This window comes from Saimiri boliviensis, chromosome 14 (genome assembly GCF_048565385.1).
Source record: "Saimiri boliviensis isolate mSaiBol1 chromosome 14, mSaiBol1.pri, whole genome shotgun sequence".
In the NCBI taxonomy this organism is placed as follows: domain Eukaryota; kingdom Metazoa; phylum Chordata; class Mammalia; order Primates; family Cebidae; genus Saimiri; species Saimiri boliviensis.
Genome location: NC_133462.1, coordinates 44605407 through 44630753, shown reverse-complemented (window position 1 = coordinate 44630753; position 25347 = coordinate 44605407). Strand labels below are relative to the sequence as shown.

At 58.0% G+C, this 25347-nt stretch overlaps 2 protein-coding genes and 1 pseudogene across 2 annotated transcripts; 2 read left to right on the top strand and 1 right to left on the bottom strand.

Annotated features, from left to right (window-relative positions):
- Positions 1-1842: 1842 nt before the first annotated feature.
- Positions 1843-3819, bottom strand: LOC101053323 (glutathione S-transferase Mu 3-like; annotated as a pseudogene).
- Positions 3280-23917, top strand: SCAMP4 (secretory carrier membrane protein 4). Its single transcript, XM_010339240.3, has 8 exons — positions 3280-3353; positions 12991-13038; positions 15362-15490; positions 15751-15907; positions 17251-17352; positions 21068-21185; positions 21898-22075; positions 22300-23917. The coding sequence occupies exons 2-7, from the start codon at positions 13032-13034 to the stop codon at positions 22072-22074; spliced, it is 690 nt and encodes a 229-aa protein (XP_010337542.1). The 5' UTR covers positions 3280-3353; positions 12991-13031; the 3' UTR covers position 22075; positions 22300-23917.
- Positions 3290-12984, top strand: ADAT3 (adenosine deaminase tRNA specific 3). Its single transcript, XM_039466388.2, has 2 exons — positions 3290-3353; positions 10064-12984. The coding sequence occupies exon 2, from the start codon at positions 10079-10081 to the stop codon at positions 11132-11134; it is 1056 nt and encodes a 351-aa protein (XP_039322322.1). The 5' UTR covers positions 3290-3353; positions 10064-10078; the 3' UTR covers positions 11135-12984.
- Positions 23918-25347: the final 1430 nt, after the last annotated feature.

Sequence of the window (25347 nt, the reverse complement as noted above, 5' to 3'; positions counted from 1 at the left end):
AGTGGAGCGGGGGGGCCAGGCGTGGTGGCTCATGCCTGTAATCCAAGCACTTTGGAGGCCAAGGCGGGCAGATCACCTGAGGTCGGGAGTTCAAGACGAGCCTGACCAACATGGTGAAACCCCGTCTTGAAAAAAAAAAATGCAAAAAACTTTTCCTTTTTTTCTTTACTTCTAGTCTCAAGATGTAACCTTGATGCTTACTGCAGAAACCTATTTTTTTTCCTCTGTAGTCATACACTACAGCCTTGAAATATTCTTTTATTTTTTCTGAGATAGTGTCTCATTCCCATTGTCCCCAGGCTGGAGTGCAGTGGTGCAATCACGGCTCACTGCAGCCTCCGCCTCCTGGCTCATGCGATCCTCCCGCCTCAGCCTACCGTGTAGCTGGGACTACAGGCATCTGACCACTCCTGGCTAATTTTTGTATTTTGAGATAGGATCTCACTATATTGCCCAGGCTGGTCTTGAACTCCTGGCCTCACATGATTCTTCTGCCTCGGTCTACCAAAGTGCTGGGATAACAGGGGTGAGTACCATACCTGGCCTGAAATGCACTTTTTTTTTTTTTTTTTTGAGACAGAGTTTTGCTCTTTCCCAGGGTAGAGTGCAATGGCTGGTCACTGCAAACTGTCTCCCAGGTTCAAGCAATTCTCCTGCCTCAGCCTCCCAAATAGCTGGGACTGCAGACATTTGCCCACACACCTGGTTAATTCCCATTTTTAGTAGAGATTGGGTTTCACCCTCTTGGCCATGGCTGGTCTTGAACTCCTGACCTCAGGTGATCTACCCACCTTAGCCTCCCAAAGTGCTGGGATTACAGGTGTGAGGCACTGCGTCCAGCACTTTCTTTGAAAGACCATGTCCTCTCCTTTCTCACCATAAACTCCCCTACGCTGCAAGTTTACCTAACTGTATGCATGTATCTAATTACGTGATTACTTCAAAGTTCCAGGAGGTAACCTTGAGACAGACCAAGCACAGGGACCCACTTGCAAAATCCCAGAGAATTCCTTAAGGCAATCCATAACCCCACACTTATTAGGATGAGGCCAGCCCACACTTTCAGCCACCAAAATTCATGAGCACACAGAGCTTATACTCAGCACCTCTCCTGCACACCCTCCCTTCCAAGTGCCCCTTTGTGAGCCCTTCACCCTAGTCAACAGTTTGAAGGGGTTTCTGGAAGCCAACGCTGGCTGCTTCCCCATTGCGAACTCCAAAAATGAAGTTACCTTCTTTTTGCTGTAGTTTTTCCTCCTTACTGGTTTGTCAAACCTCAGGCATCCGAGCCTGAGCTGTTTACGACCAGGCACCGTCCCTTTGTGTGGGGAGGGGGTGACAAATGTCCTCCCGTTGAAAACCACTTGGTTAGGCCGGACGCGGTGGCTCACGCCTGTAATCCCAGCACTTTGGGAGGCCGAGGTGGGTAGATCAAGAGGTCAAGAGATCGAGACCATCCTGGTCAACGTGGTGAAACCCCATCTCTACTAAAAATACAAAACATTAGCTGGGCATGGTGGTGTGTGCCTGTAATCCCAGCTACTCAGGAGGCTGAGGCAGGAGAATTGCCCGAACCCAGGAGGCGGAGGTTTTGGTGAGCTGAGATCGCGCCATCCGTCTCAAAATAAAAACAAAAACAAAAACAAACCACTTGGTTAAACTTGTTCAGATGGAACCACTAACAAATTGCCTATAAACTGTGCATGTTTTGGGGAAACCCCTTCTCTAACTTCTATTATTATTATTATTTAACCTAAATGTTATTTATTGAAAAGAGCGGAGAAAGACTGACCCCTTAGGGACAGGATGAAACAGAAGCAGCTCTGCAGGTCTGCGTCCTGCTCAGCAGACAGGCTTGTTGCCCAGTGAGGCCATCTTGTTGATCGGCATCTTGAAGAAGTTATCAGACTGGATGTAGGCGGCGATTTTCTCCAAAGCCCCAAAACGGCACATGAAAGCCTTCAGGTTTGGGAACTCATCCAGGCACTTGGGCTCAAATATACGGTTCTGATCCAAGACATCATAGGTGAGAAAGTCCACATAGGTGAGCGTTTCCCCTGCAAACCAACAAGAATTTCCCCAAAAACATGGAGGATCGTTTTAGTTGTCCAGTCAGCTGTTCCAAATACTGAGGCTTCAGTGTTTCGCGGTCAGAGCTGTTAACAGAGGTTTATCGGTTGTATGCGGAAATCCATTACTTGGTTCTGTACGATGACCACTCGAATCTTTTCTTCTGCAGTCTCACCACACGTATCCTGCGTGCCAGCGATATAGGAAGATGGCATTGCTCTGGGTGATCTTGTTCTTCCCATGCAGGAGGTAAGGCAGATTAGGAAACTCCATCCAGCTTGATTTTCACATCCAGCCATTGGCTTCCATCACAGTCAGGAGCTTCCCCGCATGTGTAACGTTTCTCCTTGTAGGAGGTATCTGTGAACTCCAGGAGCAGGCGGATGGCGTGCACCAGCCCGCGAATAACCCAGTACCCCAGAACCATAGACGACTCGCACGACGTGATGCTAGCTTGCTAGCCTTCGAGGACTCTACTATTTTTTAAAAAACGGGGGTTTAACCATTCTGGCCAGACTGGTTTCGAACTCGTGACCTCAGGTAATCCGCCTGCCTGGACCTCCCAAAGCGCTGGGATTACAGGCGTGAGCCACCGTGCCCAGCCGTGAAACCCCTTCTCTACTAAAAATACAAAAACTAGCCGGAAATCGCTTGAACCCGGGAACTGGACGTTGCAGTGAGCCGAGAACTGAACTCTAATCTGGGTGACAGAGTGAGACTCTATCTCAAAAGCAGAAAAAGAAAAAGAAAAAAAAAAGTGTGCATATTTGGCCCAGGAGATGCAAGAGGTCTCCTTCACCTGTGGTACTGATGGGAAAACCCAAGCCTGAACCGGGTCCAGTCCCCAGATCCGGAGTTCAGTAACAGGCAGAACTGGAACCTGGCCCCATCCCGGTCTCAGAGGATGGGTGTCGTGTCCCCCGCCTCTACTTCATCCTCCCCACTCTGCTGACTTCCCAAAGATCCCCGGGTTCCGAGATTTCCCAGGCCGACTGATGGGATTCGAACCGGTAAACTCAGAGCTCGCTCAGCCCAGCGGCCCCGCCCCGCCCCGCCCCGTCCCCGGAAGGTCATGTGAGCGCAGTGCTAGTGGGGAGGCGGGGCGAGGGGGTGGCGCGCAATCCATGCTGGGAATTGCAGTCCTGACCCCACCACTGCCTCGCGCCGACCCCGCCCCTGGAACTACGCTCCCGTCGTGCTCCGCGGCTTCAGGCGGAGACGAGGCGGGGCAGGCCGGTTGCTAAGACTTGGCGAAGCGCAGCGCCCGCGCCCGCGTCCCTCAGGTAAGCGCGCGGCCCCGAGGTGTCGGGTTCTCTAGGCTTAGGCTCCCACGGAGGGAGAGTAGGGGTGGACGTGGGGGCTTCTCGGCGGTGAGGGGCGCCGGCCGGCCGTCGGGCGAAAATGAGGGGCTCGGGCCAGCCTCACGCGTGTCTCGGGCGGCGGGCGGGCGGGCGACGTGGGGAGGCGGCGCGGCTGCGCCTGCGCGCGAGCCTGGCGGGGGTGGGGGGGCCTCAGGACAGCGTTGCCCCCGGTCCCGGCGCCTTTCTGCGCGTGCGCGCCCCAACGGCCCGGGCGGAAGACCCCGTGCACTCCAGCTGCTTCCGGTGGCTCTGGGTCATGGCCGCCAGTCCCCTGCCTTCGGACTGCAAGTTCGCGGGTTTCCTCCGCCTTCGCGTCCCGCCTCCCCAGCTCGGGTTTGCCTTTAGGTGGAGATTTCCCTAGTCCTTTGCACATCCCCAAATTGACCATCATTCCTCATCGTTAACCTAGAGTGTGGGTTTTTAGGGTTTTACGGTCACGTGGCCCCCCAGTCCTCTCCCACACCCTACCCCGAGGGCCGAGGTTCCTTGCTGTCATGCAGAGAAGGCCTCCTCGTAGGGTGGCCAGAAACATGATCCACACCGTGGAAACAAGGATGGCCGGCTGCGGTGGCTCGTGCCTGTGACCCCAGCACATTGGGAGGCCAATGCCGGTGGATTACTTGTCCAGAATTCGAGACCAGCCTGGCCAACGTGTGAAATCCCGTCTCTACTAAGAATACAAAAATTAGGCGGGCATGGTGGTGCGCACCTGTAATAATCCCAGCTACTGTGGACGCTGAGGCAGGAGAATCGCTTGAACCTGGGAGGCGGAGGTTGCTGTCAGCCGAGATTGCACCACTGCACTCCAGCCTGGGCAACCTATTGAGACTCTCAAAAAAAAAAACTTAGGCGTGGTGGCACATGTCTGTGGACCAGCTACTCGGGAGTCTGAGGCAGGAGGATTCCTTGAGCCCAGGAGGTTGGTGCTGCAGTGAGCTTTGATGGCACTACTGCATTCCAACCTGGGCAACAGAGTGAGACCCTGTCTGAAAATAAGTAAATAAAATATATATGTGTGAAGAAACAAGTCCCAGGCCGGGCGAAGTGGCTCACGCCTGTAATCCCAGCACTTTGGGAAGCCGAGGTGGGTGGATCATGAGGTCAGGAGTTGGAGACCAGACTGGCTGATAATGGTGAAACCCTGTCTCTACAAAAATTAAAAAATAGGCCTGGCACAGTGGCTGATGCCTGTGATCCCAGCACTTTGGGAGGCCATGTTCAAGACCAGCCTGGCCAAGATGGTGAAACCTCATCTCTGCTAAAAACATACACAAAAAAGAAAGAAAGAAAGAAAAATTAGCAGGGCACGATGGCATGAACCTGTAATCCCAGCTACTCGGGAGGCTGAGGCCTCAGATAATTGCTTCAGCCTGGGAGTTGGAGGTTGCAGTGAGCCAAGATCGCACCACTGCACTATAGTGAGGGCAACGAAATAAAACTCTGTCTCAAAAAAAAAAACAAAAACGGCCGGGCACGGTGGCTCACACCTGTAATCCAAGCACTTTGGATGCCAAGGCAGGTGGATCACCTGAGGTCAGGAGTTCAAGACCAGCCTGACCAACATGATGAAACCCCATATTTATTTACAAAAAAAAAAAAAAACAGCTGGGCGTGGTGGCACATGCCTGTTGTCCCAGCTACTCAGGAGTCTGAGGCAGGGGAATCACTTGAACCTGGGAGGTGCGGGTTGCAGTGAGCCGAGATCCGGTCACTGGACTCCAGCCTGGGCGACTGAGAGTGAGATCCTGTCTCAAAAAAAAAAAAAAAGAAAGAAACTGGCCGGGCGCGGTGGCTCAAGCCTGTAATCCCAGCACTTTGGGAGGCCGAGGTGGGTGGATCATGAGGTCAAGAGATCGAGACCATCCTGGTCAACATGGTGAAACCCTGTCTCTACTAAAATTACAAAAAATTAGCTGGGCATGGTGGTGCGTGCCTGTAATCCCAGCTACTCAGGAGGCTGAGGCAGGAGAATTGCCTGAACCCGGGAGGCGGAGGTTGTGGTGAGCCCAGATCGCGCCATTGTTCTCCAGCCTGGGTAACAAGAGCAAAACTCCGTCTCAAAAAAAAAAAAAAAAAACAAGACGTCAGGCAGACTATTTGGCGTGCCTTGGAAGTGAGCATTATGGCCTCCTCCTCCTTGGTGTTCTCTCCCTGGTCTCCCCAGCCTTCCAGGCCAGGCTGTGGGTCACTGCCTTCGAGGAGCCTTCCTGGACTCTGCTGGAGATGGTCAGGCGCCTCCCACTTTCTCTTCAGCTTTTGACAGCCCTGCCTTAAAAAAAAGGCAGAGTGGCAGTTCCCATTTCACAGGGGTGGAAGCTGAGGCTTGGAGGGGTCAGGACTGGTGCCTAAGCTCTCGAAGCCGGGAAGTGACTGTGCTGGGCTCAACACCTCTAGGGCAGGTCCAGCACCAGGTGTGTTTCCTGGGTGGACACCCAGGTCCCAGCGCTGACCTTGGCATCCTCATCTGTGGGCTTAGATAATGGCCTCCCAGCCTCCAGTTCTCAAGGGTTGTCCCCACCCAGGGCCTGACTCACCTGCCTGAAGCTCTGGCAGTACAGGTCCCTGCTCAGAGCCAGCCCAGGCTGGGGGCTGTGTTCTGCTGGGACGTGGGTGGCCTGTACTCCTGGGAGGGAGGGTCAGGTGGCCCCTCTGTTGGGGCAGTCACTGCAGGCGTGCGTCATGCTCCTGGGCCACAGTGGTGGCTGGGAGCTGCACTGGTAGTTGAGCCCACCCTGCCCCGGGACAGTCAATCACCCTGAGCCCTGTGCCTGTCTGGGATTTTTTTTTTTTTTTTTTTTTGAGAGTCTCGCTCTGTCACCCAGGCTGGAGTGCATCGGTGACATCTCGGCTCACTGCAACCTCCACTTCCTGGGTTCAGGTGATTCTCCTGCCTCAGCCTCCTGAGTAGCTGGGGGGGAGAGAGAGAGAGTGAGTGTGAGTGTGTGTGTGTGTTTATGTGTGTGTGTGTGTTGAGGTTTTGAGTCAAAGTTTTGCTCTTGTTGCCCAGGCTAGAGTGCAGTGTTGTGGTCTTGGCTCACTGCAACCTCTTCCTCCTGGGTTCGAGTGTTCTTCTGCCTTAGCCTCCCGAGTCGCTGGGATTACAGGCATGCACCACCACGCCTGGCTAATTTTATATTTTAAGTAGAGACCAGGTTTCTCCATGTTGGCTAGGATGGTGTCAATCTCTTGACCTCCTGATCCGCCCGCCTCGGCCTCCCAAAGTGCTGGGATTATAGGCGTGAGCCACGGTGCACAGCTGGTCCCAGAAGTTCTACCTCCAGTCCAGGGTGTGGCGGGCCCAGCCTGCGCTGTCCCAGCAGCTGCCTCCTCTCCAGGTCTTTTTGTTTGTTTTTCATCAGAGGTTATACTCTTATAGGGACAAGCCGAAGCTGCGTTTGTCTTTAACCCTGGAGACAGTGAAGTGTTTGTGGCCCTGCCGGGCCGCGTGGGCTTTGTGGTCCTGGTGGCGTGTGGTGTGCATGTCTGGAGGGCCCAGCGAGTCGGCTGCCGTGGGCACCACCTCCAAGCTTTGCATTCAGGGCTCCCCCTGCACCTCCGCTTCTGTGCTGTGTCGCAGTTGTGAGCTTCAGGCAGTGCTGGGGCCGCTTCAGCGTACCCTCCGAGGTCACTGTCCGGAGTTACACTGGGTGCTGGTCCCCCATCTGTGGGGTGCCCCAGCGGCTGAGGCATGAACTGGGTAAGGCATCACGAGGAGCAGCGGCCACAGCCCGTGGTTCCACAGTGATTCAGACACATCCCTGTTTGCGGGAGGATCTGTCCACACCGGTGGGAATGTGTGGTCCGGGCGGGCCTGGTGTTCAGGATTGTCCAGAGTCATGTTCAGATCATCTGAGGGGAGCTCCAGCACCATCTGAGGCGCGGTGGCTCACACCTGTAATCCCAGCCCTTTGGAAGGCGCCTAGGTAGGCAAATCACCTGAGGTCAGGAGTTCGAGACCAGCTTGGCCAATATAGGGAAACCCTGTCTCTACTAAAAATACAAAAAATTAGCCCAGGGTTGTGGTGGGTGCCTGTAATCCCAGCTACTCGGGAGGCTGAGGCAGAAGAGTCACTTGAACGCAGGAGACACAGGTTGCAGTGAGCCGAGATCGCCCCACTGTACTTCAGCCTGGACCACAGAGTGAAACGGCGTCTCAAAAAACAAAAATAAAAACAAAACCGTGTGCTGTGCATGCTGGCTCACGCCTGTAATCTCAGCCTCAAGCCTGCGGTATGAGTCTGCGGGAGCACAGGACCGGCCAGCCCAGACAGTGGTTTGGGGATGGTCAGGTGGGGTGGATGGCAGAGATCTGGGACCCAGAAGCACCACCCACCAGGGTCTGTGAGCAGTCCCTGCAGGCTGCCTATCCCGGCCCCTGCCTCTCTGCTCTGCTGTCTGCCCCCCTAGGGCAGGCTTCCCTCTGGTGAGGGATCCTGAGAGCCGGGTGACCCTGCCAGACGTTCCTCTCCCCTGGAGGCCCCCACTGCCTCCCGTCCTCACCTGTGCCAGTGGCAGGAATGGTCACGTGCTGGTGATGTCAGGCCAGAGGTTCTCACCGGAGAGCCACCTTGGCACAGTGCCTGGCAGTGAGGGATGTTAGCAGGAGCCCCAGGGATGTTCCCAGCTCCTCCCGCCAGCCCCATTCCAACCAGGACCTCCTCTGTGACTGAGTAGGCAGGGCCACCCAGGTGGCTACCTGCCCCACCCAACAGCCAGGGCCCAGCACGGCTGCAGGAACATGGTCAAGGGATGGGGAGCTGGGCCCGCGGGGGAGGGCTGCGCTCCAGGGCTTAGGTTCCGTGGCTTGTGCTCCGAGTCCTTTCTTTTCCCAGCCCTCGGCTGCCTGGGGCGTGGGGCCGGGCGAGTGTTTACAGAAACCACCCAGAGGTGAGCATTTGGTGTCAGGGCCAGACTGTGTGCTGTTCCGGGAGGTGGCCCCGTGTTCCCCACACGTGGCATGCTTGCTCTCTATCCCCGCATAGCAGACTGTGCAGCTGCACACTTAAAACACCACCAGCTCCTGGTTCTGTGAGTCGGGGCCGGGGTGTGACGTGGCTGGGTCCTGTGCGTGGGGTCTCACCGGGCTGGAACCCTGGTGTCAGCTAGGGCTGTGTAGTCACCTGGAGGCTCAGCGGGGGAGGCATCCGATTCCAGCTCGCGCAGGTGTCGGTGGAATTGTACGCCTTGCGGCCAGAGGACCAAGGGTCGCGCTCGGTTCCTGGCCACGTGGCTCTTCTGTCTGGAAGCCAGGCACTGCCTGTTGACGGCTTGTGCTTCCAGGCTCTGGCATCTGGAGATCCGGAGATCACATCAGTGGTTGCCTGGGTTGCTGTGTGTGCTGTGGGTAGTTAGACAAGTTTTCTCTTGGAGGTGATGGAGTGTTCTAGAATTTTATAGTGGTGATGAGCGCACAACTGCAAGCATACTAAGAGCCACAGAATAGGACACTTGTTTGTGGCTTTTGAGGTTGTTTTGTTTTTCCCAGATAAAGTCTCGCTCTGTCACCCAGGCTGGAGTGTAGTGGTACGATCTCGGCTCACTGCAACCTCCACCTCCCAGGTTCAAGTGATTCTCCTGCCTCAGCCTCACAAGTAGCTGGGACTACAGGCGCCTGCCACCATGCCTTGCTAATTTTTTTTTTTTTTTTTGTATTTTTAGTAGAGACAGGGTTTCCCTTTGTTAGCCAGGTGGTCTTGATCTCCTGACTGACCTTGTGATCCGCCTGCCTCAGCCTCCCAAAGTGTTGGACTTATAGAAGTGAGCCACCATGCTCAGCATTTTTTTTTTGTTTTGTTTTTTTGAGACAGCATCTTGCTCTGTCACCCAGGCTGGAGTGCAGTGGCACGACTATAGCTTACTGAAGCCTTAAATTTCCAGGCTTGAGTGATTCTCCTGTTTCAGCCTCTTGAGTAGCTGAGACCTGAGAGCCAGCGGTGCGCACCACCATACCCAGCTGATTTTTTGATTTTTAGTACAGATGGGGTCTTGCTATATTGCCCAGGCTGGTCTTGTAGTCCTGGGCTTAAGTGATCCTCCCACCTCAGCCTCCTGTAGTGCTGGGATTAAAGGTGTGAGCCGCCACACCTAGCCATGAATTGCACACTTGAAAATGACCAGTCTTGGCTGGGTGCAGTAATCCCATCATTTTGGGAGGCCGAGGTGGGTGGATCACTTGATGTCAGGAGTTCAAGACCAGCCTGAATTATGTGGTGAAACCCCATCTCTACTAAAAATACAAAAAAATTAGCTGGGCGTGGTGGCGCGTGCCTGTAATCCCAGCTACTCGGGAGGTTGAGGCATGAGAATTGCTTGAACCCAGGAGGTAAAGGTTGCAGTGAGCTGAGACTGTGCCACTGCACTCTAGCCTGGGTGACCGGGAGACCCCGTCTCAAAAAAAAAAAAAAGAAAATGACTTGTCTCATAGTAGGTGAATCATGTCTTCGCTTTTGAAAACCAAGGCCATTTAAACTCTGTGCAAACCACGGGTTAGCAGGACATGAGTGAGCATAGCCCTGGGACTGGCCTCTTCAAGCCCCACCTCGCGGAGTCACAGCCTCCTGGGACGGACTCCCTGGCGCCCCCAGCCGCTCCCAGCCGCCGGATGATCCCCTACTCCCGTCTCTCTCCCACAGTCAGCCTGGCTGAGGATGGAGCCCGCCTCGGGCCTCCTGGAGCAGCTCCAGCGCACGGAGGCCGGGAGCCCGGAGCCTGAGCCCACACCGTGGCAGGCCCTCCCAGTCCTGTCTGAGCAGCAGGCGGGGGACGTGGAGCTGGTGCTGGCCTACGCCGCGCCCGTCCTGGACAAGCGCCAGACCTCTCGCCTCCTGAAGGAGGTGTCGGCCCTGCACCCACTCGCAGCCCAGCCTCACCTCAAGCGGGTGCGGCCCAGCCGCGACGCCAGCAGCCCCCACGCCCTGGAGATGCTGCTGTGTCTGGCCGGGCCGGCCTCTGGCCCACGCTCGCTGGCCGAGCTCCTACCACGGCCAGCCGTGGACACCAGTGGCCTGGGGCAGCCCTTCCTGGTGCCAGTGCCCGCCCGGCCGCCTCTGACCAGGAGCCAGTTCGAGGAGGCCCGCGCCCACTGGCCCACATCTTTCCACGAGGACAAGCAGGTGACCAGCGCCCTGGCCGGGCGGCTCTTCTCCACACAGGAGCGTGCCGCCATGCAGAGCCACATGGAGCGGGCGGTGCGGGCGGCCCGGTGGGCAGCGGCACGGGGCCTGCGGGCTGTGGGCGCCGTGGTGGTGGACCCGGCCTCGGACCACGTGCTGGCCACCGCCCACGACTGCAGCAGCGCCGCCAGCCCCCTCCTGCACGCTGTCATGGTGTGCGTGGACCTCGTGGCGCGCGGCCAGGGCCGCGGCACCTACGACTTCGCGCCCTTCCCCGCCTGCTCCTTCGCGCCAGCCACCGCCCCCCACGGCGTCCGCGCAGGAGCCGTGCGCAAACTGGATACGGACGAGGACGGCCTCCCCTACGTGTGCACCGGCTACGACCTGTATGTGACCCGTGAGCCCTGTGCCATGTGCGCCATGGCCCTGGTGCACTCACGCATCCTGCGCGTCTTCTATGGCGCGCCCTCGCCCGACGGCGCCTTGGGCACCCGCTTCCGAATCCACGCGCGGCCGGACCTCAACCACCGATTCCAGGTGTTCCGCGGCGTGCTGGAGGAGCAGTGCCTCCGGCTGGACCCCGACACGTAGGCTCTGCCCCTCTGTCTCCAGACCTTCGTGCTTCCGGCGTGGGGCGCCTCTCCTGCACTTACTGGGCCTCAACCTCCTTGGTGCAAGCCTTTCCGTGGATTTTAAGGACACATTGCCTCCAGCGGGGACCCCGGGGGCTGCCTTCCGTGTTAAGCTGAGGAGTGAGCTTTCCCGGACTCAGTTCTTGGCTCAACCCAACGCCAGCCTGTGGAGATCTCCACGGATGCCCTCACTGCCTTAGTGTCCCCTCTGTCTCTCCGGCCAGGAAACAGCTCTGATGGGAAAATAAACAGCCTAAAACCAAGTGGGTGTCTGTTAACTGGCGTGTGCCTTGGTGGCCAGGTTCCCTGGTGGGGCGAGGTCTGTTCAGGGCCTGGTGGCCAAGCAGAGGGGCTGCTGAGCCGCGTGGTCAGAGGCGCCTCCACTGGTTCCTGTAGGGCAGGGTCCCCAGCTGCTGCCTCCTTGCCGGCTTCTGGAGTCCCCATGGTTCCGGGAGTGCCTGGGCCTGATGCGTGGACACCAGGTGTAGCCCACAGGCCACCGACCTCAAGGAGGGACCCTGGCATTTAGTGTCCTACACAAGTGGCAACAGGGGACCCCAAAGGGCTGATGCCTGCCGGCCGCAGCACAGTGGGGACTGGAGCCAAGTTTGCAGAACGTGGAGCAGCACCTGTATGTCCATCTGGCGGCATCCATTGCATGACCACGAGGGTGTCTCTCAGCCCCCTCACAGGCCTGCCCTGAGCCCCCAGCCTGTGGGGGACGGGGTGCGGCAGGCGGGGGCCCTGTGTGGGGAGCTGGTGCAGCCGACAGAAAGCGCGGCTGACCAGGAGCCCTCCAGACCTGCAGGGGACTGTGTACCTGGGGCTGGGACCGAGGCGGGCTGGAGTGTCCCTGATGTGGCTGGAGCCGCAGAGGCATGCCCAGCGGTGGGGGTGGCAGTTGGTCCTCCAGGCTTGGTGTTCAGGGCTCAGCTCCTTCCCCTGACGGGCAAGAGGGCAGGAGGCCAGGAGGCCGACAGAGGACAGAGTGTCCTGTCCCAAGAGCCTGGGGCACCCCACCTCCCATGACACCTCCCCAGATGGGTTGTCGGAAGCCATGGCTCCTCCAAACCTCCTCACCTGCCTGTGGGCGGGAGGCAGCTCCGGCCTGTGCCGGTGCCCTCAGGCCTGCTCCCTGCCAGGATCTGGGATGGTTCCAACCCTGAGGTGCTGTGATGCCCGACGGGCACTGGGCATTTCCCTGCTGGCCTGGCCCACCTCCCAATGGCAGGTCCGCCACCAGGACCATGGAAGCAGCTAGATGACTCTGTCGTGTGTGGCTGGCAGGCTGGGGTCAGGCTGCTCTGGTGCGTGCGCTTCTGGGGTTCCCTTTCAGAAAGGCCGTGGTGCCACTTGGATGTGATGGGGTCCTAGGCCCTGCAGTGTTCACGGGGTGAAAACCGTAGCCCAGGCAGGTGATGTGACCAGCCTGAGGTCACACAGCAGTGAGCTGGCACCTGGTTCTGTTACTCGCTGGGAGGTCAGGCCTTGCAGCACCCATCCCTTGTGGGCTGAAGCCGGGATTTGGGGCACGTGGGGGCCTAGGACAGCAGGGGAGGGGCATCCTGGCTGGGGCGGTGGGTGGGAGGGCTGCAGCCGGCCCTTCCCCCTTTGCCAGCAAGGATGGTGCATACTCGAGCGAGGGAGGGAACCCGTGGGGCGGCACGTCGGGTCAGGTCAGGCCTGTGGCACCCGCGCAGCCCACTGCTCTGCCCAGAGTACAGGGCACGATGAGGGGCTCTCCAGCCACGGTGGGTGGTTAATGCCCTGCCCAGGGCGACCTGGGGTTCCCTGACTGTCACTGTCTTCTTCCAGGCGGCTGCAGGCTTCAGCCCGCGGCGGTCGGTGAGGAAGAGATGTCAGGTGAGTCCTCCCGGCCTGGGAGCCCCAGCAGTGCGGGCGGGAGGGTGACGCTGGCAGTTTCCATGGCAGCCCTCGGTCCTGGCCGTGGCCATGCAGTGTCCTCCTGGCCCACCTGGCTTCTGACTTCTCTGGCCCCACGGCTCAGCACAGCTGGGTTCTTGCCTTCGCTGGGGGCTGGGACAGGGCTACAGAGCCGCCTGTGTCGTCCGTTCCGACGCCAGGAAGGGTGTGAGTGAAGCCAGGGAGGCCTCAGCATGGGCACTCACCCTGCCTTTGTCCGGGCTCTCTGCTGCTTCTGTGCCCGGCAGTTCACCCCGAGGCTCCTGCGCTGCCATGCCCTCGTCCTGCATGCCCCACCCCGCGGAGTTCACCGCATTCCCTTCCCCGCCTCATGACCTGAAGCACCGCCCGCCGGTGCCCACACTGGCACGGCTGCCCTTTCCTCCGAGACCTTCGGGTCTCACCCGCTCGTGTACTGTCAGCTCCCGCTGCAGGTGGAGCCCCTGAGGATGGGCCTCCTGCCCTCTGGCTGCAGCGAGTGCTCAGGGATGCTTCCGCAGGCAGTGCTGGCTCAGCCAAAGTTCCCAGGGGTCTCCCAGGCCATGCTGCGTCCCCCAGAGGCCGTGTGGACCCCTGGAACCCGTGATTGGGAGCTCATTTGGGAACATGGCCTTTGCAGATGTAGTGGAGTTAAGATGAAGTAATGGGCCGGGCGCGGTGGCTCAAGCCTGTAATCCCAGCACTTTGGGAGGCCGAGGCGGGTGGATCAGGAGGTCGAGAGATCGAGACCATCCTGGTCAACATGGTGAAACCCTGTCTCTACTAAAAAAAAATACAAAAAAATTAGCTGGGCATGGTGGCACGTGCCTGTAATCCCAGCTACTCAGGAGGCTGAGGAAGGAGAGTTGCCTGAACCCGGGAGGCGGCGGTTGCGGTGAGCCGAGATCGCGCCATTGCACTCCAGCCAGGGTAACAAGAGCGAAACTCCGTCTCAAAAAAAAAAAAAAAAAAAAAAAAAAGATGAAGTAATGGGCCAGGCGCAGTAGCTCACGCCTGCAATCCCAACACTTTGGGAAGCTGAGGTGGGCAGATCAAGAGGTCAAGAGATCGTAGACCATCCTGGTCAACACGGTGAAACCCTGTCTCTACTAAAAACACAAAAATTAGCCAGGCATGGTGGTGGGTGCCTGTAGTTCCTGCCACTTGGAAGGCTGAGGCAGGAGAATTGCTTGAACCTGGGAGGCGGAGGTTGCAGTGATCCAAGATCGCGCCACTGCACTCCAGCCTGGTGACAGAGCAAGACTCTAACTCAAAAAAAAAAAAAAAAAAAAAAGGGCCGGGCGTGGTGGCTCACACCTGTAATCCAAGTACTTTGGAGGCCAAGGCAGGCGGATCACCTGTGGTCTGGAGTTCAAGACCAGCCTGACCCACATGGTGAAACCTTGTCTTTTAAAAAAAGGAAAAAAAAAAGAGATACTGGAGCAGGGCGAAGTCTCAGTCCGGTGCTTAGTATATTTATCAGAAGAGTTGGAGTCGGGTGCGGTGGCTCACGCCTGTCATCCCAGCACTTTGAGATGCTGAGGCAGGTGAATCACAAGGTCAGGAGGTGGAGAGCAGCCTGACCAACATGATGAAACCCCGTTTCTACTAAAAATACAAAAATTAGCTGGGCATGGTGGCGCACTCCTGCAGTCCCAGCTACTCGGGAGGCTGAGGCAGGAGAATTGCTTGAACCCAGGAGGCAGAGGTTGTGGTGAGCCCAGGTTGTGCCACTGCACTACAGCCTGGGCAACAGAGCGAGGCTCCGTCTCAAAAAAATGAAAGAGGTGGCCGGGCGCGGTGGCTCAAGCCTGTAATCCCAGCACTTTGGGAGGCCGAGGCGGGTAGATCACGAGTTCGAGAGATCGAGACCATCCTGGTCAACATGGTGAAACCCCGTCTCTACTAAAAGTGCAAAAAATTAGCTGGGCATGGTGGCTGGTGCCTGTAATCCCAGCTACTCAGGAGGCTGAGGCAGGAGAATTGCCTGAACCCAGGAGGCGGAGGTTGCGGTGAGCCGAGATCGCGCCATTGCACTCCAGTCTGGGTAACAAGAGCGAAACTCTGTCTCAAAAAAAAATGAAAGGGGTGGAGATGGAGGCAGAGGCCAGAGCCATGCGACCATGAACCTCAGAAGCTGGGAGAGGCAGGAAAGCTCCTTCGCTAAGCCTCCAGAGGAAGCGCGGCCCCGAGACACCTTGATCTCAGATTTCTGGCTCCAGGATTGTTACCAGATACGTTTCTGTTGCGTTACTTTCGTGTTTGTTTTGTTTTGTCCCAACAGCAAAGGAGAACAACTTCCCGCCGCTGCCCAGGTTCATCCCCCTGAAGCCCTGCTTCTACCAGAACTTCTCCGACGAGATCCCGGTGGAGCACCAGGTCCTGGTGAAGCGGATCTACCGGCTGTGGATGTGTGAGTGGCGCGGGGCGGGAGGCGGAGGCAGGGCTGCCTGAGGGAGGGGGGTAGGGAGGGAGCGCCATGGGGCAGGGGGCAGCCTGGCGGGGTCTCTGGGCGGCGTCACAGCAGTAACGGAGGCCGCTGTCCAGGCCTCAGGCCCCGGTGTCCGTCCTTGACGTGGGGTCCCCAGGCCGGAGTCCCGTAGCTGGGTAGCGAGCCTTTCCGTGGCCGTGCCCTCCCGCACCTGACTTGCCCTTCCTCCCGCTCTCTCGCAGTTTACTGCGCCACCCTTGGCGTCAACCTCATCGCCTGCCTGGCCTGGCTGATTGCTGGAGGCCCGGCGTCCAACTTCGGCCTGGCCATCGTGTGGCTGCTCCTGTTCACGCCCTGCAGCTACGTGTGCTGGTTCCGGCCCGTCTACAAGGCCTTCCGGTGAGCAGAGCTGCCGGGCCGCCGCCGGCGGAGGGAACCGGGCCCGGCTCCGCACCCTGTCCCGGCTCCGCACCCTGTCCCGACCCAGCTGTCGGGACCCGCCCCTTCTCTGCCAGTGTGAAGGGCGGTTCACATCCAGGGTGGCAGACGACGACCTGCAAGCCAGAGCCAACTACTGCCTGTTTTGCTTTGCTTTTTAGTAATTTTGGCTGGGTGCGGTGGCTCGAGCCTGTCATCCCAGCATTTTAGGAGGCCGTGGCGGGGGTTTCACGAGGTCAGGGGTTTGAGACCAGCCTGGCCGACATGGTGAAACCCCGTCTCTACTAAAAATAAAAAAATTAACCAGGCATGGTTGCGGGCACCTGTAATCCCAGCTACTCGGGAGGCTGAGGCAGGAGAATCACTTGAACCCGGGGGGTGGGGGGGCGGTTGCGGTGAGCAGAGATTGCACCACTGTGCTCCAGCCTGGGAGATGAGCGTGCAACTCCGTCTCAAAAAAAAAAAAAAAAAAAAAAGCCAGGCTCACGCTTGTCATTCTAGCATCCTAGCACTTTGGGAGGCTGAGGCGGGGGGTCACCTGAGGTCAGCAGTTCAAGACTAGCCTGGCCAATGTGGTGAAACCTCGTCTCTACTAAAAATATAAAAATTAGGCAGGCGGCTGGGCGCGGTGGCTCACGCCTATAATCCCAGCACTTTGGGAGGCCGAGGCAGGTGGATCACGAGGTCAAGAGATCAAGACCATCCTGGTCAACATGGTGAAACCCCGTCTCTACTAAAAATACAAAACATTAGCTGCGCATGGTGGCGCGTGCCTGTAAGCCCAGCTACTCGGGGGGCTGAGGCAGGAGAATTGCCTGAACCCAGGAGGTGGAGGTTGCGGTGAGCCGAGACCGCGCCATTGCACTCCAGCCTGGGTAACAAGAGTGAAGCTCCATCTCAAAAAAAAAAAAAAAAAAAAAAAAAAAAAATTCAGCAGGTGCGGTGGCGGGCACCTATAATTTCAGCGGAGGTTGCAGTGATCTGAGATCTCGACACTGCACTCCACCCTGGGTGATGGAGTGAGTCTCTCTCTGCACAGAAAAGAAAAAAAACAGAGGAGCCAGGTGCGGTGTCTCACGCCTGTAATCCCAGCACTTTGGAAGGCTGATGTGGGTGGATTAGGAGGTTAGGAGTTTGAGACCAGCCTGACCAACACGGTGAAACCCTGTCTTTAAACCTGACTAAACACAAAGGAATAAAATAGAGCCTCCGTCCTTGGCGTCTCTGGCTTGCACGTTCCTCTCTGGGTGTGTCTGGGCGAAGCCGGGGCCGCGTAACCGCCGTTGCTTTCTGTCCCTCCCCAGAGCCGACAGTTCCTTTAACTTCATGGCGTTTTTCTTCGTCTTCGGAGCCCAGTTTGTCCTGACCGTCATCCAGGCGATCGGCTTCTCCGGCTGGGGCGCGTGGTAAGCCTCTCTCTGACGGACGCCGCTCCGCTGCAGGGTCATGGGCCTGCTGGGAACCCCGGCGGCCGCGGGAGCCTGCCGCTGCCCTCCCAGGTCTCGATCTTGCCCCTCTCCGGGGTCCGGGAGCTGAGTCCCGGCTGCCAGTGTTTCTGTGCAAATCGCTGAAGGAGGAAGACGCGAAAAAGACATAAAAACGCACTCACAGCCTGGGGCTGTTGGCACGCCTGAGATGCTGGCGTCAGTGTGGGGAATACAGTGACGGTAGTTCTCCGAGTTCTTCCGCCAGGCGCCCAGAAGCCTTCGTGTGTTTATCTTAAATTTCTGGCGTTTTAAATGGGCTTTTTGTTTTGGAATAATTTGGAATCCACAGTTGGTAAGAGTGGCTGCTCCCGCCCTCATTCCCAGCGTGTCTCCCTCGTCCTTAGCGAGGTGGGAGCTCCTCCCGGGTGGCGCTGATCACAGAGCCACGGGCACCTTCGGTTTCATGGGCTCCCGTTAGTGAGCTGCTGTTCGGGGGTGCCTGCCCCACGGGACCACAGCCCTCTCTTGCTGGTGCACAAATCAGAACCCAGAGAAGGTGTCTCCTCTCCTTTCAGGGGCCCTCTATCTGCAGGCCTCTCCCCTCCTGCACTGCATGGGCCGCTGAGGCTGGTCTATTACCCGCCACCCCAAGAGCCTGAGTGGTGCCGCCCCAGGAATCTGAGTCAGGGTCATAATGAGGGTGTCCCCAGGGCTCCCAGCTCTGCCAGCCTGTGGGATGCGTTCCTGTCTCCAGAGGCCATGCTGCAGGTCCAGGCCCTGCCCGGCATCCTCCGAGTCCCCCTGAGCTTCCCACTGCCAGCTCCGTTCACACTGGCCCTGCCCTGGGTGCCGGTGCCTCCTGCCTGCTGCCTCCCCAAGTTCCCCAGACTAAGCCGGGTAGACGGGCCTGTGCCCAGGCTGGGTGTTCTTGAGATCCCGGCATGAGGTGAGCGCCCATATGACCCTCAGAGGCCTCCCTGTCCCCTCGGCCCTTGGCCACCATGCAGGTGCAGCAGCAGCGACTCGGCTCCCATAGTGGGAGCCTGGGGTCATCTCCCGAAGGTCACGGGGGAGGCTGGAGCCTGCAGTCCCTGCCCGAGTTGGACAGAAGGTGGATGCTCTCAGGAAAGAAACAGTGGTCTTAGAGGAGAGCCCGCCTGCTTGCAATGAAAGAAATCAGATCGCCGTGTGCGGCGACCTCACATCCACTGTTGGCTTAGCGAGGTCCCACGCTCAGTGCGCTGCTGTGGGTGCGAGGGGACAGCCACACCACCTGCCCCAGGAGGCTTTTCCAGTGCCCCCTCCCCAGCGGTGATGCACCCCCAGGGCCATGAGCCAGGGCTGGAGCCCCCAGATAAATAACCCCCAGCACACAGTCGGGGGCCACACGTGCACGGAGGAGCTGGCGCAGCAGGGGCCCTGGTGGACCCCGCCAGGAAGCAGAGGTCAGCAGGCCTTGCAGCCTCTGAGCAGAGCGCACAGCCTGGATGACGTTTTGCCCGGTGCCTCCTTAGTCCCGACACCCGCGGGTGGAGCTGGAGACGCTGGCGAGCAGGAAGCTGGCAGGGAAGCAGGAGCCCCACGTGCGTTTGTCACTTTGCGTAAATCTAAAATCCCCAAACAGGTCTATTTTTTTGAAAAAGGAAAGAGGCCAGGCACAGTGGCCGACACCTGTGGTCCCAGCGCTTTGGGAGGCCAAGGCAGGAGGATCACTGCTTGAGGCCGGGAGTTCAGACCAGCCTGGACAACATGGGGAGACCCTGTCTCTCTCTCTTTTTTTTTTTTTTTTTTTTGAGACAGAGTTTCGCTCTTGTTACCCAGGCTGGAGTGCAATGGCGTGATCTCGGCTCACTGCAACCTCTGCCTCCCGGGTTCAGGCAATTCTCCTGCTTCAGCCTCCTGAGTAGCTGGGATTACAGGCGCGTGCCACCATGCCCAGCTAATTTTTTGTATTTTTAGTAGAGACGGGGTTTCACCATGTTGACCAGGATGGTCTCGATCTCTTGACTTCGTGATCCACCCGCCTCGGCCTCCCAAGGTGCTGGAATTACAGGCTTGAGCCACCGCGCCCGGCCTGGGAGACCCTGTCTCTCCAAAAACAAAAGAGTCTGGGTGCGGGGGCTCACGCCTGTCATCCCAGCACTTTGGGAGGCCGAGGCAGGCGGATCACCTGAGTTCAGAAGTTTGAGACCAGCCTGACCAACATGGAGAAACTCTATCTCTACTAAAAGTACAAAGTTAGCCAGGCATGATGGCATGTGCCAGTAATCCCAGCTACTTAGGAGGCTGAGGCAGAGGCAGGAGAATCCCTTGAACCCAGGAGGTGGAGGTTGTGGTGAGCCGAGATCATGTCATTGCACTCCAGCCTGGGTGACAAGAGCAAAACTCCATATCAAAAAAAAAAAAAAAAAAAAAAAAGAGAAGGGAATGACCCAAAGCCCATGCAGCCTGTGCTGCCCTGCTGTGGAGCACCGAGCTCATCGGCCTGGGGCGGGCCGGCATCTTGCAGGCAGCAGCATTGGGTTCACTGCCTGGCGTGTGCGTGTGACACAGTGGGTACACAGACCTGTCTGTATGAGTTCCCTGGACAGCTCCAGGGCGTGTGGGGCCTGCGGGTCCCGTGTGCTGGGGGAGACAGAGGTGGCGTGTCTTTCAGTTCCCTGAATTTAAAACCCTGTGGTTTTATCACCTGTTTAGACAAAAATCTCCAGATGACTGTGCTTCCTGCCTCCCAGGTCTCAGAGGCAAGTGCCGTGGCCAGAGCCGGCCCTGCGCGTAGGGACCCAGGTGGGCCAGCCTTCACAGTGTTCCGCTGGTGGCTGAGCAAAGCAGTGTTTTCTTTTGTGTGTGTGTTTTTTTCTTTTGTTTTGAGACAAGAGTCTTGCTCTGTTGCCCAGGCTGCAGTGTAATGGCGTGATATCGGCTCACTGCTACCTCCGCCTCCCGGGTTCAAGTGATTGTCCTGCCTCAGCCTCCCTAGTGGCTGGGATTATGGGCATGTGCCCCATGCCTGGCTAATTTTTGTATTTTTAGTAGAGACGGGGTCTCACCATGGTGGCGAGGCTGGTCTCCACCTCCTGGCCTTAAGTGATCCACCTGCCTCAACCTCCCAAAGTGCTGGGATTACAGGTGTGAGCCACCGGGCCTGGCTAAAATATTTTATGATTTTTGTAAGAGACGAGGTTTTAGCATGTTGGCCAGGCTGGTTTTGAACTCCTGGTTTCAGGTGACCCGTCCACCTTGGCCTCCCAAAGTGCTGGGATTAGAGGCAGGCGTGAACCCCGGCCCCGGCCTCCCTCCTGTTTTTAATGGCCCCTCAGTGCCCCATCTGGTGGGATTTCAGCAGTCTCTTATTAGAAGCAGGTGCTGTGGGGAGATTCTTAGCAGCAGGCTCTACAGGGCAATGGGAATGAGCTTTTAGTGTCCGCCGGGCTCACCACGGGAAACTAATGGGGAAGCCCTGGTTTCTCCTTCCCCCTGCACGGGCCGCTTGCTGCTGAGATCGTGGTGGAATAAGTCTTGTTCACACGTCGTTGGTGGCTCTCAGCATCACTTTGTGTTTGTTGTCGACTTAGTGGTTGCTGTATGAGCTGTCCACTCCTTGTTGATTGGTCAGAGCTCTTTACATAGGGAGGACCTTGGGCCCCCATCTGGTGGATGTGTAGGCACCCACACACACTCTTATCTCTTGCAGTGGCTGGCTGTCAGCAATCGGGTTCTTCCAGATCAGCGTGGGTGCTTCCGTGGTCATGCTGCTTCCGGCCATCATGTTCTCTGTGTCGGCGGCCATGATGGCCATCGCTATCATGAAGGTGAGTCCTCAGCTCTGGGACATTCACCCCGTATGCCTTCTCCATGAACTCGTCACCCAGCTGTCCCAGGTGGTGAATGTTGGGGAGCTGGGCCCTCTCCTCATGGTGTACACAGGACACACTTCACCCCCAGCAGCGGGCTGGGGACACTCCCAGGGACACTCCCAGCACCCGGGTTCCTATGGGGCCAGGCCCGTGCTTCCTCATGCTGGGATTGCAGACCCCGGAGGGAGGCAGGGGCTGCCTGTGAACCCCATGTGCAGGAGCAGCTGGGGCTGGAGCCTCTTGTCCGTGAGGGCGGGGCCCTGCAGGTTTGCAGTCGCAGGGTCCATCAGAGACCGCACAAGTGTTCAGCTGGGCTGGTAACAGAAACGTCCACTTACAGCCAGACACCGATTTTGTTGGTTGGTTTGTTTTGGAGACAGTCTCGCTCTGTCACCCAGGCTGGAGTCGGTGGCACAGTCTTGGCTCATTGCAGCCTCCACCTCCAAGGTTCAAGCGATTCTCCCGCCTCAGCCTCCTGAGTAGCTGAGGTGACAGGTGCACACCACCACGCCCAACTGATTTTTGGTATCTTAGTAGAGACGAGGTTTCAGGCTGGTCTCAATCTCGGGAACTCAGGCAGTCTGCCCGCCTCGGGTTCTCAAAGTGCTGGGATTACAGGCATGTGCTCAATTTCTGTTCTCTGCCTCCTCGCCCTCTGTTTCTGCAGGTGCACAGGATCTACCGAGGAGCCGGTGGAAGCTTCCAGAAGGCACAGACAGAGTGGAGCACAGGCACGTGGCGGAACCCGCCGTCGAGGGAGGCCCAGTACAACAACTTCTCCGGCAGCAGCCTGCCCGAGTACCCCACTGTGCCCAGCTACCCGGGCGGCGGCCAGTGGCCTTAGGGTGAGTCGCCATTGCCACCACCTCCTCCCCTTCACTCCTGTGCTGCCCTCGCTCCCAAGGGCTGGGAGTGCCTGGGGCCATCCTCCTCTCGGGGAGGGTGGAAGCCGATGGTGGCCATGGACCACGCCCCTCCTGCCGGGACCACAGAACCCGTGTTCGTCTCATCCAAGAGCGGAGTTCCTCGCAAGCACTGCCCAGCGGCCTCCGGCCTCTGCCGTCCACAGGACACCCTCTTGCTCCCGGAATCGTGTGGTCACCTTGCGGTCCACTGCACGACCACCACGGCCTTGTCTTCAGGTCTCCAGGTCTGAGCAGCTAGACTCCGGGGGACAGGTGGCAGCGGGCTGGCCGCCCTCCCACTGTCCCGGAGCCACTGGTGCCGAGGCTGGAGGAGGTCTTATAGGGGACTGTGTCACACAAGCCACCCACCCATCACCAGAGCAGACGCCCTTGGCCCACACCAAGAAGAGGCCTCACGGGCAGCTCCCGGTCCCCACAGCGGAGGGCCGTGCCAGCATCCCCCGATCCCTGCACTCCAGCCTCGCCCCTCCCTACACTCTCCGCACCTGGGCAGCTCCTGGTCCAGGGTGTCCTCGGGCCACCCTACCTGCCCCTGAACCAGGGACCCCGGGCAAGCCCTCTGTCCGCACCCCCAAGTTCAGGACCCGAGCCAAGCCGGGAGCACGGCCACTCCCCAAACCCAGCGAACTGCAGAGGGCCGCCTTCCCTGAAGCCCCAGCCCTGCAGGAGCGGCCTTTTTTTTTTTTTCTCTCGTGAGAGGGAGCCTCGCTCATGTCCCGGCTGGAGTGCCGTGGCACGATCTCAGCTCGCTGCAGCCTCCGCCTCCCAGGTTCGAGTGGGCCTCCTGCCTCATCTCCGGAGTAGCTGGGATTGCAGGCGTGTGCCACCACGCCCGGCTCATTTTTGTGTTTTTGGTAGAGACGGGGTTTGGCCGGGGTGGTCACACCTGACCTGAGGTGACCCACACTCCTCGGCTTCCCGAAGTGCTGGAATAATAAGTGTGCGCCACCGCACCTGGCCTGGAGTGGCCTCTTATGAGGAGAGGGGACCTGTCAAATCTGTGCCTTATGGAGGGGTCTGGCAGCAGCCACGATTCGATTTTCTCCTCCCCTTGTCCCCCCGACTCCCCCAGAAACGCCTCCACCCTCCACGGGCCATTTCCACAGCACCGTTCACAGCGGTTGGGCCAAAAAACTTTCCCTTCATCATTTCCTGCACTCGCTGGCGATGACTCTGGGGACACTCCCCGCTGCCGCCCTCACCACCGTTCACCCCCGGGACACTGTTGCTGTGGGACGCTGCCGCCCTGGGCCTCCCCAGATGTGGGCCGGTCCCCTCGTTGGTGCAGAATGCTGCTGGGTGCCCAGAGGCGGCCGTGGTTTCGAGGGGATGGCAGCCAGGATGGAGCACCCACAGGTCCCACGTCCATGCTTTGGTTTCGGGGGGATGGCAGCCAGGATGGAGCACCCACAGGTCCCACGTCCATGCTTTGGTTTCGGGGGGTTGGCAGCCAGGATGGAGCACCCACAGGTCCCACGTCCATGCTTTGGTTTCGGGGGGATGGCAGCCAGGATGGAGCACCCACAGGTCCCACGTCCATGCTTTGGGTTTTCAGGTCCTGCCCCCCGCCGATCTCCTGCCAAGGGCGCTCCTTCCCCAGCCTCACAGCTGTTTGGCTGTGCTGATGCAGACCAAGTCCCCCCTGGCAGGCCTGCCCCGCTTCCCGCCCCCTTACCGCCCCCTGAGGTGTGGCCCCTTGAGGCCTTGTTGGGATTTTGTTATGTGAAAATATCCTGGAAATAAATGCATCTCTGCACCAGACCCAGGGACCTGCTGAATTTTCAGTGTAAGCTTGGGTGCCCGTGTTCCCCCAGGCCGTCCCCTCCACGGAAGGACCCTGCAGCGCCTGGCCTTGGGCAGGGTGCAGCCAGCAGGAGCCTGGGCATCCCTGGGTCTGGCCTCGGCTGTGGGCCTGCAGCGCCGCTGCCTCCTGGGCCCAAGGCACCCTCAGCCAGTGTGCTCACCCTGCCCTAAGCGTGGAGTCGGACCTGGCTTGCTGCAATCTTCATGATACGGCCGCATGGCACTGAGCACGCTCTCCTCCACACCTCACTTTTTCTGTTACTTTTCTTTCTTTCTTTATACTTTTCTTCCCATTAAAAATTCGATTTTTTTTTTTTTTTTTTTTTTTTTTTTTTTTTTTTTTGAGCCTCTGTGACCCAGACTGGAGTGCAGTGGCGGGATCTCTGCTCACTGCAACCTCTGCCTCCAGGGTTCAAGTGATTCTGCCTCAGCCTCCCAAGTAGCTGGTACTGTAGGTGTGTGCCACTACGCCTAGCTAATTTTTTGTGTTTTTGGTAGAGACAAAGTTTCACCATGTTGGCCAGGCTGGTCTCCATCTCCTGACTGCCTTGGCCTTCCAGTGTGCTGGGATTACAGGCGTCAGCCACCACGCACGGCCAATTTTTTTTTAAACAAAAATAAGTTATCTGTGGCCCAGGCTGGAATCCCAGCTCACTGCAGCCTCAACCCCCTGGGCTCAAGCAATCCTCCCAGCCCAGCCTGTGAAAATGTTGACCCCAAAGAAAAGAAACTGATGGCCGCGCACAGTGGCTCACGCCTGTAATCCTAGCACTTTGGGAGGCCAAGGTGGGTGGATCACCTGAGATCACAAGTTCAAGACCAGCCTGGCCATCATGGTGAAACCCCATCTTTAAAAAAGAAAACAAAACAGCCGGGCGCGGTGGCTCAAGCCTGTAATCCCAGCACTTTGGGAGGCCGAGGCAGGTGGATCACGAGGTCAAGAGATCGAGACTATCCTGCTCAACATGGTGAATCCCCGTCTCTACTAAAAAAATACAAAACATTAGCTGGGCATAGTGGTGCGTGCCTGTAATCCCAGCTACTCGGGAGGCTGAGGCAGGAGAATTGCCTGAACCCAGGAGGCGGAGGTTGCGGTGAGCTGAGATCGCGCCATTGCACTCCAGCCTGGGTAACAAGAGCGAAACTCCGTCTCAAAAAAAAAAAAAAAAAATTCATTCTGGAGTAGGGTGGGCACTGATCCAAGGTGACTGGTCTCCTTTATATAAAAGGGGAAATGTGAAACTTGGGCTGAGCCCAGCGACTCACGTCTGTCATTCCCACAATTTGGGAGGCTGAGGCAGGTGGATCACTTGAGCTCAGTAGTTCAAGACCAACCTGGGCAACATAATGAGACCCTGTCCCTACAAAAACAATTAAAATTAGCCAGG